The sequence below is a fragment of the Streptopelia decaocto genome (assembly GCF_964273445.1).
Source record: "Streptopelia decaocto genome assembly, chromosome: 2".
Lineage (NCBI taxonomy): Eukaryota > Metazoa > Chordata > Aves > Columbiformes > Columbidae > Streptopelia > Streptopelia decaocto.
The window spans coordinates 38,588,219-38,607,053 of NC_138655.1; the positions used below are offsets into that span (position 1 = coordinate 38,588,219).

Consider the following 18,835-nt stretch of genomic DNA (forward strand, 5'->3'; position numbering starts at 1 on the left):
GTGTTGTAATCAAGTCTTGTTCAATCGAATTAGGTCGTATGAGGGGTTCCCTGGTTACTCTACAGAAATTAGTTCAGCTGTTTCCCAGTGATACTTCAATCAAGAATGACCTTGGTGTTGGCTACCTCTTGATAGGAGATAACAGCAATGCCAAGAAAGTGTATGAAGAGGTGAGTTTTCATCCAAGGAAAAGTATTATTTGCATTCACATGTTCATTCTAAAGATTGCTTGCTTTTTACTTTTTTAGTTGTTAAACAGTTTGCATGTCAGGTTTTGAAGGGTTAATATATGTATGATTATTTTCTAGTGCAGTTCTTAATTGTTTTCTAATTTCAATTCAGATTTCCTGATAGTGTCATGCTAAATGTTTTTGCTCATAGAGAAATGCAGATGCTTTTCATATGCTTAATAGTATTTGATTTCCTATACCTTCTGGTAGCCAGATTTGGAATATACTTGAAAACACATATAGATGTAATCCATAGTATATAAAAGACATCTGCAGGACATGGAAAGCAAAAGTAAGCTTGTTTCTTTACAGGAACACTGTCTCTAACCATGTGATGAAGCAGTTAAGTACTCACACAGCTATTTAGCCTTTGTTTTCATCATTATTTTTGTAGGCAACCTAAATTCTGTTTTTCTTTGATGGGGCTTGTGATGTGGACAGTTCATTGGATTCATATTCCTGTCTTATACTACGGTTATTAGGCTGGGGAAACTTCAGTGCCAGGAAAGGCCAGTCTGCTCCTGTGATCTAGAAAACCTGTTAACATCTGGAAACTGTCTGACAAATGTGGAGCTTGATGTCACGGGCAGAGCACAAGCTGTCAGAACCTGATCTAGTCCAGCCCACCTGCTAAAGCAGGTACACCTGAAGTAAATTGCACAGGAATGTGTCCAGGTGGGTCTTGAATGTCTCCAGAGAAGGAGACTCCACAACCTTTCTGGGCAGCCTGTTCCCCTCAAAGTAAAGAAGTTTCTCCTCATATTCAGATGGAACCTCCTGTGCTTCAGTCTGTGCCTGTTGCCCCTCATCCTATCATTAGGCACCACTGAAAGGAGTCTGGTCCCATCCTCTTGACAGCCACCCTGGAGATATTTGCAAACATTGATAAGATCCCCTCTCAGCCTTCTCTTCTCCAGGATGAACAGACCCGGCTCTCTGTCTGTCTTCTGACAGTGAGGCTGACTGGCCTGTAGTTTTCTGGATCGTCCTTCTTGCCTTTTTTGAAGAATAGAGTGACACTGGCTTTCCTCCAGTCCTCAGGCACCTCTCCTGTTCTCCAAGACCTTTCAAAGATGATGGAAAGTGGCTTTGCAATAACATCTGCTAACTCTCTCAGCACTCGTGGGTGCATCCCCCGCAGGGCCCATGGATTTCACAGAATCACAGGATGTTAGGGATTGGAAGGGACCTCAAAAGATCATCTTGTCCAATCCCACTGCTGGAGCAGGAACACTTAGATGATGTTATGCAGGAAGGCATCCAGGTGGGTTTTGAATGTCTCCAGAGAAGGAGACTCCACAACCTTCCTGGGCAGCCTGTTCCAGTGCTCTGGCACCCTCACTGAGAAGAAGTTTCTTCTCATATTTAAGTGGAACCTCCTGTGTTGCAGTTTGTACTCATTGCCCCTTGGCTTATCATTGGTTGTCACTGAGAAGAGCCTGGCTCCATCCTCATGACACTCATCCTTCACATATTTATAAACATTAATGAGGTCACCCCTCAGTTTCCTCTTCTCCAAGCTATAGAGCCCCAGCTCCCTCAGCCTTTCCTCATAAGGGAGATGCTTCACTCCCTTAATCATCTTTGTTGCCCTGCGCTGGACTCTCTCCAGCAGTTCCCTGTCTTCTGGAACTGAGGGGCCCAGAACTGGACACAGTATTCTAGAGTCAGTCTTACCAGGGCAGAGTAGAGGGGGAGGAGAACCTCTCTTGACCAACTAACCACATCCCTTCTAATACACACCAGGATGCCATTGGCCTTCCTGGCCACAAGGGCACAGTGCTGGCTCATGGTGCATGTCCAGTTTGTGTAGATGATTGCTAACCTGTTCTTCCTTAACCAAGGGAAAGTCTTCCTTTTGCAAGACTTTCTCTTCTGTCTCTAGGGTCTGGAATACCTGAGGGCCCGTCTTAGCAGTAAAGAAGTGAAGAAGGCATTCAGTAACTCTGCCTTCTCTGTATCATCTGTCACGAGGGCACCCTCCTCATTCAGCAGTGGACCTGATGATCTTGTTGACGTTGGCACACTTGTTGCAATGCTTGTTTGGTACAGACGTGGTACAGTAATCAGCTGGTTATTTAGACTGGAGAACAGTCAGCATGATTAGTGCCATCTCCTGAGAACAAAAGTCCAGTTTTCCATCCCCCATATCTGGAAGTCTGAGTGGATTCTCATCCCAGGTGGTTTCTTAAAGACAAGGAGGATGTTCATCTGCATGGTTGGAAGCAGGAGCCAAACCCTGATAATACCTTTTTTTTTTCTCTCAAGCTTTTCTGGTAGTCTCAGATGTTGCTTTGCTACTCTGGCTACTTTGTAGATCCCTCCATAAAACATTTAGGTTAAATAATTTTGACTTTCTGTAAAAATTTCTCAGAAGATTGGAAACATCAGCATTTAAATATAGAATACTTTAACCAAACCTGCTTCTGAAGCTGCAAGGAACTTGAAGAGAACCAAAAACATACTCCTTTTGGGCAAGTTTTCCTTTGCAATTTTTCAGTTTTTTGCTGCTAACAATGCAGCTGTAAGAATTTCTCAGTGTCGTAATCACGGGACTTTGTATAAATATAAGAGGGTAATGAGTTTGCTATGTAATTACTTTGGTATTTAGTTTTATATACTTCAGATTTCAAATATCTGCAGATTATGATAAAATACAGTAGAAGAGAACTTTATAAGACCAGTTGCTGTGCCAGTAGCAGCATTTCTGCCTGCTGTGCTGAGGCATGTCTGCATGGCTCTGTGCGCCATCATACAGATGTGCATAAGCCAGCTCTGATTGAGCTATTTCAGGTACCAAAAGCAGGATATCCACATTAACACAGTACTTTACCCTGGCTAATTAACCACTGATAGCCCCAGAGGTTAATTTCTATGTTCGTGATTAATATTTAATGCGCTATGAGCAGTTTAGTAAAACTTATTTCTAAACATAATTAATATTGCATGCAGCAACAGCAACAGAGTAATACAATTTACATTAAATACTTCCAGTGTAATTTCTGCTGATTGTATCTCTTCACTTCTCTTTAGGGGCTCTGAATGTAGATCATTCCTTAATGCAACTCGGCATGGTTTAAATGAACTGTAATACAGAAAATTCTATCCTGTCTTAATTAATCAGATAGCTTTATCCTATAGTTAAAGGAACTGTAAAGAAATTATATGGCTAATAAATATTTCTGTCAGTCATTTCAGTCCACCCTGCAGGTACAGATTCTTGGATCAAAATTATACACAGAATGCTGTAGTCAAAAGGCGTAAGATGCATAAGGTGGTAGTGTATTCTTATACTAGGAATCAAGCTCATCCTTGCTATGACTTGCTGAGTTCACCTTTTGCTAATAATGTATCTTATTATGCACTTCAGATAGATTCTCAAATTGATTATTCCTTCATAGTAGCTCTTTTCTGCAAAAATAAGTGAAATGCTGCTATTTTTAACTCATAACACTTTATACCCACATTGTGCTGATTTTGGTTTTGTTTGGATGTAGTTTGTTTGTAATAAGTTTTGAGAAAGCAGAGAAATTGGCCCCGAGGACTTACGGTTTTGCTTGTAATTATTTTCATTGAAAAATTAGTTTAGACAGTGATTGGAAAAGGCAGAGGGAAATGACTATAATGTATGCAGACATTTTATCCTTGGCATAAGTTTAGTAGCTTCAAAAATGGATTTAGGCAAAATAAATTGCTCATCTGTCCATTGTTTTGTAGACACTCAGCAGGTATCAGCCTCTGTAATTCCACTGACTGACAAGCTCTTGTGATGATCCTCAGAGACTGAGGGTCTGTCCTGATAAGACCATCCACCTTTATTTTAAGGAGAGAAGGAAGTGTAACAACAGATTAACTTGACCATGTAATTGATATTGCATAGAGGTACGAATGATATTGAATATATATATCACAGAAATGTGGAACTGGGAAGTAAATGAAGATATTTTTTAATTTTCCTCTTGGCTGAGACAGACTAAACACACTTAAGCTATCTCAGTGATGTTGGTGGTACACGTTTCAGAACTCAGACCAGCCCGCTTCACATCTCCTTTCCCTGAAACACTCTCCCATACACTGATCCTTGCCTACAACTGTCGCCTTACTCACAGATCTTTGTCTTGCACAGTCCTCATGAAATATCCATCTCTGAATATTCACTTATGAGTTTTCCTTTCCTGCAAAATTAAGCCAGGTTGTAACTCAGATGTTACATGAATCTTGTTCAGGGTACAAAATCTTTTAGTTTAATTTAGCACACTAGGTCTTGGTGTCAGTCAAAGGGTGCAGCACACAACTATACAAGAATAATTTATCCATCACCTTCTAGTGTGAAAGTACATTGAATCACTGCTGCACTAGACCTTGCATTACCTTCTTTCTCTTGGCCAAGAAAGTGTAAGATCTTCCAAAGAGTGCTCAAGTTGACCTTTGTGCTGAGAATGCCCTTTGTGTTCCAGGGTTGGCACAGTCCCATCACATGATGCAGGCGTTATTTTACAGCATCTTTCCAAATTGTAGTCACTATGCTTCAAAGCATAGTATATTTTCTCTTGCCAAGACTAGTTTGACACCGGTAGAAACTTATCTAATTTTAAACTGTTTGGAGTATATTTCTATGCTACACTTCCCATGACTGTGCTGTAGACTTTTTCAAGAGCAGATGCTTTTGTTCAGATTAGTCAAACCTGGGCTAGGTAACTTAAGTGTTAATGAAGAGTATTAATTCTGTAATGTAGCATGCTGTGCTTCAAGAGAGGGTGGAGAAGGACAGACAAATAAAAAATAAAGTAATTCAGAGATTCCAGCTGGAATAATTTTACTTCTGAGATTTTAAAGTTTGGCTTGTAATAGATTTTTCTGAAGAAGCACAAAAGTGAATCAGGAAAAGAAAGTATGGCCAAGCCAAGAATTTAACTGTGAGTCAGCAATGGAAGAAAATGCCACTGTATCGCTAAATAGTAATAATGTACACAAGTTTGTTAATTTGCATAGATCCATACACGAGTATTTAATTCGTTTGCTCTCAAACAGGTTCTGAGTCTGGCTCCAGATGATGGCTTTGCCAAAGTACATTATGGCTTCATCCTGAAGGCAGAAAACAAGATAGCAGAGAGCATACCCTATCTAAAGGTAATTTTCTTTTATCACCCCCAGTAAATGTTTTACCAGTGAAAAATACATTGGAATGTATAAATCATGTCAGGCTAGAGGCATACTAATTACAAATCACAGTTTAAGCTACTTGTTAGAGTTATATTGCTATATCACTGCCTATGAACTGAAACAAGCCAGTACATTGAGACTCATCAATTCTTAAACAGCAAGTATTTGTTTTATTAGTGGTTATCTAACAGCTGTGAGCCTCAAATTGTTTTGAGGTTGGCAGTATGCTGCAAACTTAGGGTTCCTGAAAGATCCAGAGGAGGCTTTTGTGTACCTCTGAGTGTTTGAGAAGGAATACTACAAAATAATCCAGCTTAATCCAGCTTTCTGAAATGCTTGTGTACATGTTTATACGGTCAGGGGCAAACGTCCATCTCTGAATACACCTTTCTCTTTGAGGGACTGAGGGGAGAGACCGTGGGATTTGGAAAACCAGATAACATTTCACAATGGCTTTTTACCGAAGTATTGTATTCATTCAGCCTAAGTTCGAGGTTACCACGGTGGTTATATTCTGTAGCCAATTTCATAACCTGTCTCTTGCGTAGTATTGACAGCCTATGTACAGCAATCAAGTGAACTCTTATAGAAGTCCTATTGAAGTTTCTCTTATACTTTTCTTTTTTTTTTTTTGTAAGGAAGGACTGGAGTCTGGTGACCCTGGCACAGATGATGGACGCTTTTATTTTCATCTGGGTGATGCCTTGCAGAGAATGGGAGACAAAGATGTACGTGTTTAACATGTTCTTGCTTTAAAGTCTAAACCAATGAGGGATGGCAGAATCCCAGAAAAAACTGTAACGATGGGCTTAATATTGAAAACGTGAGTAGTCCCATTGCAGCAACAATCCAGCATGTGTGTGTAGAGGTCAAGACAAGCAAGAGAAAAAATCTACCATTGGCGTTACAATACAGTCTCCTATCATCCCTTGCTTTACAACTAATGTAAGCTTGCATGGGGCAGTTTGAACCAAAGGATCAAAATTTTTAAAAATATTTAACGAAGGTGTTTTTTTAGAGTTAGGGTGTTTGCTCAGTAATTAAATTAGCAAACAGATCAGAAAAGCAGAAATTTGTGCAAGAAATCTGTTGCATGCCAAAGGAAGACAAACTGGAAGCCATAAGAGTTTCTAATCTGTTAATTTAAAAGCAAATTTAATTTAAACCCCAAATTTAAATGTGTAAATTAGCACTACTGTCACGGTAGCGGGGAGCAAAGGGCCTTTATTGAAGACTGTTATTAGTAATGAACTTTACTATGGGCATGAATTTAAAAACAAACAACCAAAAAAACCCCACTTGGGTTACTAGGTGGGAAAGGTGAAAAGAGTAAGCATAAAAAAGCATAGTGGAAATAGCCATGAAGAGCTTTGTAATTAGTTATCTAGTAATATGTATGAAATATAGATACATAAAATTCTGTAAAGAATGTTTACCTCTTAATATCTTCATGCAGTCAGCAGGCAGTTCTCCAGTATGATCTATAGACAGGTGAACTGTAACGGAGCCCCTGTATGGGATCTCACTCCAGCCTAGTTCCTCACATTAACTTGCCTTTTTTTAATAAATCATGGAACACACACATACACACAGGCTGCTTGCATGCTCACTCTGCCTGTCTGTCCTTCTCTCAACAGAAAATCAAAAAGGAAAGGCCTGTATGCTTTCATGGGGTATTCTGGGTTGAATAGTTGAGCCTAGAGAGCGTCCCATTGCAACACTTGACTAAAGATACCACACAGATGTACTTAACATACGTCATCCGAATAGCCAGGATAATTATGTGTTGATGTTCATGGAGTTAATGGTCAAACCTGCTGCAGAAAAAGTTTTAATCAATGACAAATTAACTTCTTGAGACAGAGGAGACTTTTAAATTTATCACTTGGAAGTCCACTGTTAATCTAAATTTTTCCTACTGACCTTGCTAGATTTGCTGAACTTTAAGATTTAATCAAGGAAACAGATCAATATTTAAGGAACTTGTGAAATTGCTATCACTGAAGGTTTGTGGAAGGTAGATACTAATCTATTAGAGTTAAATTAGGAATTATGAAGGTAGTCTCAGTAAGTGTTAGGGGAACAGCATTTGAGTATGCTCTTTCCAACTATAATTTGATAAAATGCCAAATTGACTGTTAAAGAGAAATTAAAACTGTGGAAGGTATTATAGAGCAAAATACTGTTCACACAGAATGTATAAACTGAGTACATCTCAAACAATTTCTTTTCTGGAAAAGAAGAGACACTATTGTAACTCTCTTGAATGGTACAGTGATCATTATTTCCTCTTTCCACTGCCAACATCTGCATGTGAAAAGAAAGGTTTCTCATGGAAACTGGGGACGGAAAGGATGCGTGAGGCAACCTAAACCTACTCCATTCTATCAAAGGCAGCCTCATAGCACACTTCTTCTCATAGATAAGGATTAACAGTGTTATACATCGTAATTATAGCTGATGGATCTTAAAGAACAGCAACATTCATACTCATCAGTCAGTGGCTGGAACAAGTAATTCATCCCCCTTATCATTTGGGCCAACTCCAGACATTGCAAGTGAACGCAGACAGTCAGCAGGAGCGATCTATTGATAGCCCACTGCTAATACAACTTACATCTCAGGGAACAGACGTTATAAATCATAATGCTTCCATTTCAGAGACAACCAAGATGACATAAAAATTTAAAGATACACTGTGTATTACCCCAAGATAATATTTTTTGTTTTGTTTTGTGTTTTTGTTTGTTTGTTTGTTTGTTTTGTTTTTGACCCATGCACAATTTTACAGAGCTTCTTTATGGAAAGAAAAGGATGAAAGCTTATATGTGGTCTGCTGTTATTCTGTTCATTCATGCTGCATTTCCTCCATACTTCAAGAGGGTTATAAAAATCAGAGTACCACATTTTTTTAAAAGCTTAAAGAAAATTTCAAAATATAATCTGTGGTTACAATAGAGAGACTTAGGTAAAAATTTGAAAACAAACCCACCCAAAGTAATTTCTTACCTTATATCTGAAGTAAAAGATCTCTGAGATGACACCTGGAAATTTTTAGAAATAATCCATGAAGAATTTCCCATAGCTTTTTGTAAGTCTTAGTAAGTCACACACTGTTCTCATGGCTGATTTGGTTTTCCTTCTAGTTTACTGGCTTCAAGGTAAACGTAAATAATAAGCTGACATGAATTGTTCTCCTAGAGATGTGTTTATCTGATGTACATTTTGCTTTTCCATTAGACCCCCTCCGTAAAATGATTCCTCTTTACCTTAAGAGTTAGTACTGTGGGTTTTGTCTCAATAAGTCTTTTGGTTTAGCCGTCATGTCAAATGTGTGGCAGAATTATGGACAATTGTCATATGCACGTGAGTTAAAGTAGGAGAAATGTCTCCCTTTGAAAAACAAATAACAAGTTAAATAGTTAGTCATGCAGGGAAACTACCATGCCAGAATGCTGCTGGGGACAGTGTTCATCTTACCCAGGTTTTCGATACTCCTGATGGAAAGAGAAGTGGAGGTTTTGGTGTTTTTGAGGAGAACTTGGCAAGGAGGTGGGTACAGCCAGGGAAGGTGGCCAGTGCTAAGGTGTGGGGGGGGTATTGTTACCTGAAAGCACAAGCGTGAAATTATAGGCTGATTTCTGTAGAGTGAGATATGAATAAATTTCAGGTTGGGTGAAGGGGTGTGAGAATGTGTTCCTAGTTTGGATGAGTGATGCTTAGGTGGAGGTGAATTAGATAGGTTGCAGACTTGGGAGGGAGCGAATTTCAAGCATTGTATCTAGAGAGAGACTCTGTGCATGACTCCAAGTAAAAAGGATTTTGAATGGTTTCTGTTCCAGGCAGGGATTGCTGCCTGCTTCAGTCCCTCTGCTCAGGACTTCTTATCCTCATATTTCCCTGCTTGGCTGTCCTGTCATATCTTGTTGTTGTCTAAAATATTGCATCTGTAGCAGCAATGCTTGACGGGAAGGAGGCAACTATATCACAGTATCACAGTATGTTTGGGATTGGAAGGGACCTCAAAAGATCATCTAGTCCAATCCCCCTGCTGGAGCAGGAACACCTAGGTGAGGTCGCACAGGAACACGTCCAGGCGCGTTTTGAATGTCTCCAGCGAAGGAGACTCTACAACCCCCCTGGGCAGCCTGTTCCAGTGCACTGTCACCCTCACTGAGAAGTTGTTTTTTCTCAAATTTTAGTGAAACCTCTTGTGTTCCAGCTTGATCCCATTACCCCTTGTCCTATAATTGTTTGCCACCGAGAAGAGCCTGGCTCCATCCTCGTGGCACTCACCTTATCTAACATATATCTCACATATCTAACCTTCTCTGTACACAGCTCATCACAGTGCTACTCATGCTGGATCTTTTCTTTCCAAGCATCCCATTTTCTTTCTTTGCAGGACTTTGTTTTGCTGCTATACCAGGGTAAAGCAAGTTGTGGAAAAGGAGAATAAGGCAAGCAAAGGTCTAGTATTAACCTCAGTAGGTTTCTACCACGTGGTCAGTTCCAATGTGGCAACAAATATTTGAAGAAACTTAAGTACATATAAATATTAGATAATTAAGTAACAATTTAGATCCACAAAGTCAGCAGTGTTTTCATCATGACAGCATCTCCACTGGCAGCAGAAGGCAGTCATCTTTAATTCATAGGTAGAGAATCAAAACAGAGAAAACAAGGATGACCAAGATGGGAAGCAGTTGGATGTCCCAAGGACAGCGTGTAGGTTACCGACCCATATTTGGTGTGAATGGTTGTGAGAAGATTATCTTATTTTGCTAATGTTGGGTTAGACAGCATTGGCCAACTGATGCATTTTGGGATTGTTGGTTGAGGGTTTGTTTGTTTGTTTTTTGTTTGTTTGTTTCCTTGAAGTGTTTTCTACTACATTACATTAAAAGAATAACCCTGGCATCCAAAGAGACAGTCTGTTACCTTACCAAAAAGCATGTTACTTCTTTTCTGTGGGAGCTTGACTGATATGAATTTGGTTGTTAACAACTGCAATCTTTTAGGCATACAAGTGGTATGAACTTGGATACCAAAGAGGTCACTTTGCATCAGTTTGGCAGCGTTCCCTCTACAATGTCAAGGGACTGAAAGCTCAGCCTTGGTGGACAGCAAAGGAAACGGGTTATACAGAACTGGTGAAGGTAAGGCAGTTTGTTTCTGTACACTTTGATTTTTTTTTTTCTTTTAATATCAATTACAAGGTATTAAGCAAAGAAAATGCTAATTTGTAGGGACTCAATCACAACCTGTAAGTACCAGACATCAATACTGGACTGAGCATAAGATTTAACTAAGACACTATAAAATGGGCTCAGGCATTTTCAAAATTGAGAATGGGGACAGGATGGCTGAAATGATTAAAAAATATAAACTTATTATGGTAGATAACAGTAATGTCTCAAGTACAAAACAACAGCAAACTGGGTAATGTCTGGGACACCCATTGTGAATTTTTAACCAGTCAGGAAAGCCTGTGTCTTTCATCCCATGTGTAATATTTGGTGACTTCTTTGGAAGGTTTTAATTGTGGAAGAGAAACATCTGCAGATTCCCAGCAATGGATTTAACAAAAGACAACAACATAGAATTTAAGTTCTCTAATTTTCTTTTCTCTATTTAATGCAAGACAAGTAGTCTGATTACTATTCATAATAATTTAATAGTTTGTGTTTCCAGATTTGCATAATTGTATTATTTTATTTTAATTTTAGCAATTTTAATAATAGTAAAAACTAAAAATAAAAAAGCGGGAAAGAACCCTTTTTTCCCCTGTATGGTTTAATTATTGGTATGTGGTTTAGTAAGATTATTCTGCACAAATCATTAAAAAACAAACATGTTAATTCACGAGAGACAAGTTCCTTCAGAGTAGTTGTTTCTTTATACTTAGTTGAATAACATGTTAAAACTACTATGAAAATATGGGTGTTTTTTTTTTTAAAAAAAGAAGGAAATTTTAAAAGGAAGATGGCCATTTGCTTTGGTTTTGATGGAAGCATAAAGAAAGCTAAGAAAAAAAAGTAGTATGATTCTCCAGTGTAATCTTAGTCACACAAAAAAGCAATTGGCTTTATGAACTAGCATTTGGGAAGATCTGAAATGTGCACATATTGAACTCATTCTTGATGTATGTGTGGAAATAGATACTTCCTGCCATAAAAGAGTTAGAGAAACGGGGAACTTCTTATCATACTTTTGCCAAACAAAAAGGAAATAATATATATTATTTTATTGATGTTTTAGAGCTATCTGCGGTGATGTTTGACTTCTCAGGGAGTAGAAAATATAAATCTTTAGATTAGGAGAGGTGTGTCAAGTGATTTATATAGAAATGTTCTACTAGTGTTTCTAATGAACAGTACTTCAGGCCTTTGGATCTGGAGATTCAAGAAACTAGCTTTCTTGTTTGAGCTCAGCTAAAAGGAAAGCTTACTCTCATGTTTGAAACCCTTGGAACAATTAGCTTTCCTTGGCCAGTCTTACTGAGTCATTGCATCATTGTCTGGTACCTTTTGCAGAACCTCAGTGTAGCATTATTCTTCTATTCTGGTACTCATTTAAAAACAATAAAAGAGGTGCAATGCGATTGGATGTTAGGGACTTTTCATCCTTCTGAAATGAATACATAGGTAATGACCAAGGGAACTTTGTCCTTTCCTCATGTTGTGTCCTTTGACTTTTCGATAGCACCCAGAGGATGCTCTGCCAATAATGTTGCACATTGAATAGCTGATTGATTAAAGTAGATCTTGTATTGTCAGTTTTCTCTGATGGCTTAGATTTTATTAATTAAAAGCTTCAAGTGCAGAAAAAAAAAGCACAGAAAAAGGATGAAAGTACTGGCCACAGCACATATCCATAACGTTTTCTGTAGAGTGACAGCTAGGGCATAATGGCTTATCTTATTATAGCTAAGCATTCATATTTAATGGAGAAATTAAATTGAAATGTGCATTTAAAGTGTAGCTGGATGCTTCAAGGGGAGCCTTGTGTTGAAAAGAGCAGAGGTGGTGCATACAAGTGCTAATGTTTAAGCACTGTGAGTGACCACATGGCTGCCAGAAATCTATCATCTCGAAAGGTTTAAAATCCGGCCTTGTACCTGGAGGTTGTCAACATTTCCCTGGTGGAGAACCAGTAACTGATTGTGAATACTCTTCTACTCTGTTTCAGTAATAAAGTGAAATAGATTTAAGTCTTCACCATGATTTTATTTTATAGTCCAGTGGTTAAAATGGATGTGTGGTCAGTCGTTATGCCTCACATGAGGAGTAGTAACCTCTTGATCTCTGCCTGTTCCATTTATGACCATGCATTCGAAGGGTTTAGCAGTACAGAGTATGGATTCTTTTAGTATAATAGTCACACATAAACTGATATTAAGAAATCCCTACTTAAATATAGTAATGTCTTTGCCAATAAAATCTACACTATTGCCAGATGTAAGGCAACTCTAAACTTCCACTGCTGTTAGGAACTGTATTTAAAAAGCCATATGGAGGTTTATGGGAACTGGCTGCTGGGAAACAAGCACATATGCTGTTAATGCTGGTCGCCACCTGATTCTTCACTTGGAATTCAGGACATTGCACCAAATACAATACAAATTTGTTGCTTTAACCTGAGGCTTGAATCCCTACATATCATGGAGCATAAGTGTATTTAACTCTTTTCTTTAGATACCAGCTCTTGGATCAAGAACTGTGGGTCCAAATCCTGGACTTAGTCATTATGTTTTAATGGTGGTTTTCATTCTTACCATTCAAGGTATGCCTAAGAGTCTGTAAAATCAGGGAGATCAAGCCTGAGCTGTGTTTGAATTCCCCACTTCATTTCTACCTAGGAGTTACCTGTTATTCATAGCTAAGCACTATCAGTGTGTTTTATAGATGGGGTCCAGGTTTTCAGGAGTACAGAGACGCTATTCATTTCAGGGCAAATTATATCTAGACCCATTGATGAGTTAGTTCAAAATCAGTGATTTGTATTCAAATCACTTTTGTATCCAACATGTTGGGGAAGGAGCCTTAAAAGGCAAGGACAAACACCTTTGCAGGACAACTTTCAGCCTGTGGCACTTATGAGGGATTAGAAGTGACAAAGCAGCTATTGCCTGCAACTCCTTGGACCACCAAGAGCTCTTCATGCATCGTCTTGTCTGTGTGGGTGAACACTCCCCTTACATTTTTCCAGGCAAGGGAGTAGGAGGTTTTTGAGGAAACAGAGAAGCACTTGTAATATCTTATAAACTGTCCCAGTTTTGTTGATCTGTATCACTTTAAACTGAGACTGGTGGAAACGTGATTCTTTTCTTTCTCTTCTCCAGACAGTGCAAAATCAGGTACTCAGGGTGGTGTTTCCTTTTGTAGGTAAGGTAGCACTGAATCAGTACCAGCACTGTGCCCATATTCATCTCTGATTAGGTGGAAATTTTCAGTCTGTTTTGTACCCTGTGTTTTGGAAAAGTCAGTTTGCCAAAGATATTCTAGAAACAAACAAACAATTTTCTACGTAACATTAACAGTTAAATAAATGTTATGGAAACCCATCAGTGGGAGGGAATAAGGTGAATGCACCAAGAAAAATAAGTGCTCTTCCCCTTTACTGATGGATGAGAGAGAAAACAATTTGCTAAGAAGAAGAGATTACAGTAATAACAGAAGTGCAATCCTAATTTTCGTAGGTCTTAGCCTAACACAAAATGTTCTAGTGAGAGGAAGTCGCTGTAGCATAGACAGCATGTTCTAGCCATGCCTTGCTCTGCTGAGCCTTTTGTGATGTATCAATGTGCAACCTATTCTGTGGGATCAGTTTGCATTTGAACTGAAAAAGCTCAACTGGGAAATGCAACTGTTTAATTTAAATGAGGATGGCTAATAACCATCAGGAGTTTTAAGGCTAAAAATGGGCAATTATATCACCTAGTCTGATCTCTGTTATACAGAATTTTGAGTTTTACACAGCTTAACACATCATGTAAAAAGGTAGTGTGGGAACACACCTTAGCCTATTTTCAGTGTGAAATTGACTGAAAATGCCTTACAGAAACACTTTGTTCAAGAGCACAAAGGAAAAATGAAAACTATTCATCCAAAATAAGGTTTAGTGAGCAAAGTAAGTGGCTGGGAAATGGAAGTTACTTTTATCCAGGTCCATTGTTACACTATGGGTTTTTCATTTATATTGATATAGCATTAAAATGAATTACTATTCGTCGAATAAAAGGTTTTCTAATCTATCTGATTTTTGCAAATAGAATGTCCTAAGGCAGCAGAGAACAGAAATTTTTATTCTACTATTTTGTAGTTTTGCTTTGTATGAAGTACAAGGCAGGTTACACATTTTTAATGGTTATGTCCATAAAGCATCACCCAGCATTTTGAGTCATATTTGATCTTCTTCGATAGCATCAGCATGTGCAAGTGAATCTCTGCAAACCTTTTTGTAGTTATAACTTTCAACTTCAGTGATGTGTTTACATTTGTCCTCTTTGAACCGTCATGTTCTGTCAGCGCTTGGATTTCCAGGTAATGCGAGTGGTTTTCTAGCTGCAGGAGTGCTTCCAGGTAACATGTGCAGTGTTTAAGAAGATCAATACACTTCTTAGCTTGCAATACAAAATGATCTGTTAAAGAGCCCTTAGGCTAATCAAAAAGCAAGTCAAAGTGAGACTTAGTCTGCAAAGAGGCTGGGGATTATTGAAATTTTACAATCCCAGTGTAATTGTAGCTGAGGAATGCTATGAAAGTTGTTTTTCCTCCCTTAATGTGTCAGAAGGGAATTGAATATAAAAAAACCTTGATAATGATGACGAACACTTTTTAAGTGCTTTTAAATTACAAAAAAAAAAAAAAGGTTAATAATAGAAGAGAAAAATAAAATTGTTACTAAAACCAAACGCAGTAAGTTCTCAGTGCAGTAACACGGCTCTCACAACAGTCCTTAGAAAAGAACTGGAAGCTCATTCGGGATGAGGGGCTTGCTGTGATGGACAAAAAAAGAAACCTCTTCCTGCCTGAAGATGAGAATCTAAGAGAAAAAGGAGACTGGAGCCAGTTTACCTTATGGCAACAAGGTAAAACGTTTTGTATTCCTTCTCTTTCCCAATTTCAACCTCTCAGATTAATATAGCGTAATAAAGAGTAGCAACACATTTTTTTCCAGAACTCTTTTGTAATCCCTGAATCTGCAGAAGAAGGGAACAAATAAAATAGTGTCTGGCACCCCTGTGACAGTGAACAAGAGTTCTTCATTCTAAACCATGTTGTCCCCTAGCACTTTTAACAATCCCTTGAGGACAATACTGTTCTTCTGGCATGGCTGCTAACATTTTGTGTGGTAATGCATAGTACAGATCAACCTGAGGGAAGACATTCTCAATATTGTGTTGTCAGCTGGGTGAGATCTGTCATTCAGAAATGGTATGAGCAAAAGAATATGATTTTAATAAGCCTGCTGCCCTGTCCCTGAGCTGTGCAGTGGGAGGCCCAGCTATTGGAATGGCCTTAAATTCTTACAAGACTTCGTATATGAGAAAGCACTGTAAAATAAAATATTAAAAGCAATTTATATCAAAACGTAATCTGGTGTTGAAATGGCATGATGCTGGTCGCATTTCAATCTCTTTTTTTCTATGCAGCTTCATTAATTATTATACTTTTAGAATCACATTTTAAAAATGGTAGGAAGACTTGCCTTCACATATAATTTAAAAGTAAAGTTGTGCAGGCTGCTCTGATGTTACAGTGTGTAAGTACTTCTGTTTTGCAACCTATAAAATGGCAATAATAATATTTACTTGTCCTTCAGTGTCCGCTCTTTGACAGCTTTGTTGTTCTTCTGCAATGCAGAAAACAAGGAAATGTTTGTTCATTGCTCTTACCAGTGCTCTATGCATTTTCACCAGGAAGAAAAAATGAGAATGCTTGTAAAAGTGTTCCGAAAACATGCGCTTTATTGGAAAGATTCCCGGAAGCTACTGGCTGCAGAAGAGGGCAGGTACTTGTCAAACTACTTTTTTGCAAAGTCCCAATAGTGGCAGCATGTGATTTTGGGGAATGTGTATAGAGGGATGCATGACCTTGGTGTATTTGATGATACCTCAAGCACACAATGAATTTAACACTAAAAATATGCCCAATTTTAGCCCTCAGCAAATACAAGGTAAAATACATTAGCTGAAGCCTTTCTATAGTTTAAGCTATTTTACCTTGTGTTCACTGAGAGCTTGTAGTAGGTGACGAATTGCTTGTCATGGGTCAACCAATAAGTAATAATTTACTAAACCTCAACCCTAGGTGACCTGATCTGAGTCACAGCTAACCCTGAGTTTATCAGGAGAATGGATTAGGTCCTTTCTAACCTGACTTTTCCTGTAATTGCTCTTATCTGAAGTTAGCTTTACAAGACTACTTCAGTGAGCTCACTGTTATAAACTTCACCCATCTACCTCAGCCTGACTGCATTAGACAGGAGGCGAATCACCTCATGGAAGCCAAACAACAGTATTGCTGTCACATGCTTCATTCCTACATGTTAAGGAAAGAAATTTTGCATCCATCAGCTGTTGCCTTGGGTGCCAACAAAGTTTGTTTCAAGTGTCTGGTCTATACTGACTACTCGGCTACAAATTAGGCTCATTAAATCAGGCAGTAGACTTACAGGGTATGGATCAATACATACGCAGCTGAATGAATGGCCCAACACAGAAGTTATGTCATTCTGTAGGACAGAATTTTTCATTTTTTTAAATTTAAATTTATTATATTTTATCTGTAATGACTACATGAGAATAACCTTCATGTTACAAAATTCAGGATGCAAAAGTTGGAAAACACAGTGCTAGCATAATCCTAAATCAGAGCCTTGAGCATAGGTGTTCAGCTTTTTCACCAGACTCTCGCTTTGGAAGTGCAGAAGCACTCTAGATGGCTACTGTTATAGGAATGAACAAGGCTGTTGCTTCATTGATTTGCTGCAAAAGCTGGTGGTAGTGCATATAACTGATGAGACAGGTCAAGAAAACCACTTTCTGTGGCGTCCACAGTCAAAATAGATCTATCCCAGAGAGCAAATTTTCTTCGAGAGCTACAGTTTTGTTTGTCATTCTTTGGCATCCCACATGTTATCACCAGCACGTTGTATGCAGAAGCATTTCATATTCTTAGCTATAGCTGTAGTCATGTGTTCTGAACTTGTAAAATAGTGTGACAAATGGTGCTATAGAGACTTAAGTTTTAGGTCTGGTATTAGGGGATGCCTAGGACAATTTTGGTCTTATGCTAGTCATGCCTCAGATTTTCACTGGTAAATTAAATTAAAAATGTCACATAATCTCTATTCATATATTGAAGCACTTGGAAGCAGTGGGAACAAACATAATCAGAAAATTTGGAATTCTGTGATAGATAGACCCTTTAGATGCTCTGGGCATCTTGTGTATTGACAAAGATAAAAAGAAACGTAAAGTAATTCACAACCTTCTCAGTGTGGCTGAGAGACTGTATAGAACAATAGCAAGTGATTGTATTGCTAAAAATCTTATCTTTCTTCTTAAAAATAACAGTAAACTAAAAGCAGCGCAGCAGGTTTAATTCTGGCCATTTCCTAACTCTTTGGCATTTGACTTTACAACCATAGTTCAACTCATTGGTAGTTTGTGAATCTTTATATATAGTACTTGAGTACAGCACATACATATAATTCACAGACACATTTAGACTGATCTGTGTGGGCAGATAAAATACATTACAGTAATCATTCTGCAGTGCTGGTATATTAGCATTAAAGAAGTTGTTTCTCTGGGGTATTAGTAACTATTCTGCACAGCCAGTTATTTGCATTGCATTAGAGTCTGACAGGGCAATCAAGTTAACACATCTCAGTGTCTCAGAGGTCGTGGGCTGGAGCATCTATGCTCACCACGGCCACTGGAATTTATCATTTGCTGTCTTAAGAAATTGCTGATAAGCTGACACCTCAGATGGTGGGAATGGCTAAGGCATTAGGCACAGACTGTCTTCTGCTGATTTTGTTACAGCTGGAGAGCAAGCAAAACCTTAAACCCTAAGATTTATCAAAGTTACCCTATCCTAGACAGATGTGCATATTCTCAGTTGAAAAGATGCTTCTCACCACTGTCATGCGTTATTCACAGTTTCTGTTCATTGAGTTAGTGTAGAATCACAGATAGGTTGAGCTGGGAAGGGATGTCTGGAGATGACCTAGTCTGACCAATTGCTCAAAGCACAATGAGCTACAGCAGGTTGCTCAGGACTGTGTCCAGGCAAGTTTTGAATGCCTCTAAGGACCGAGACTCTACAGCCTCTTTGGGCAACCTGTTCCAGTGTCCAGTAAAAAAGTGTTTTATGTTTAAATAGAGTTTTCTATATTTCAATCTGTGTCTATTGCCTCTTTGCCTTTCA

General features: G+C 38.5%; 1 protein-coding gene across 10 annotated transcripts in view; it reads left to right on the forward strand.

The window, feature by feature from the left end:
• ASPH (aspartate beta-hydroxylase) overlaps nt 1-18,835 on the forward strand; it is a 110,477-nt gene that overhangs the window by 79,535 nt on the left and 12,107 nt on the right. For all 10 annotated transcript variants that reach the window (XM_082045643.1, XM_082045642.1, XM_082045640.1 and 7 more), the window contains 6 exons: nt 34-170; nt 5,262-5,360; nt 6,032-6,121; nt 10,415-10,552; nt 15,351-15,486; nt 16,318-16,409. In XM_082045643.1, the coding sequence (XP_081901769.1) occupies nt 34-170; nt 5,262-5,360; nt 6,032-6,121; nt 10,415-10,552; nt 15,351-15,486; nt 16,318-16,409 (692 nt within the window). The remainder of the gene's footprint in view (nt 1-33; nt 171-5,261; nt 5,361-6,031; nt 6,122-10,414; nt 10,553-15,350; nt 15,487-16,317; nt 16,410-18,835) is intronic.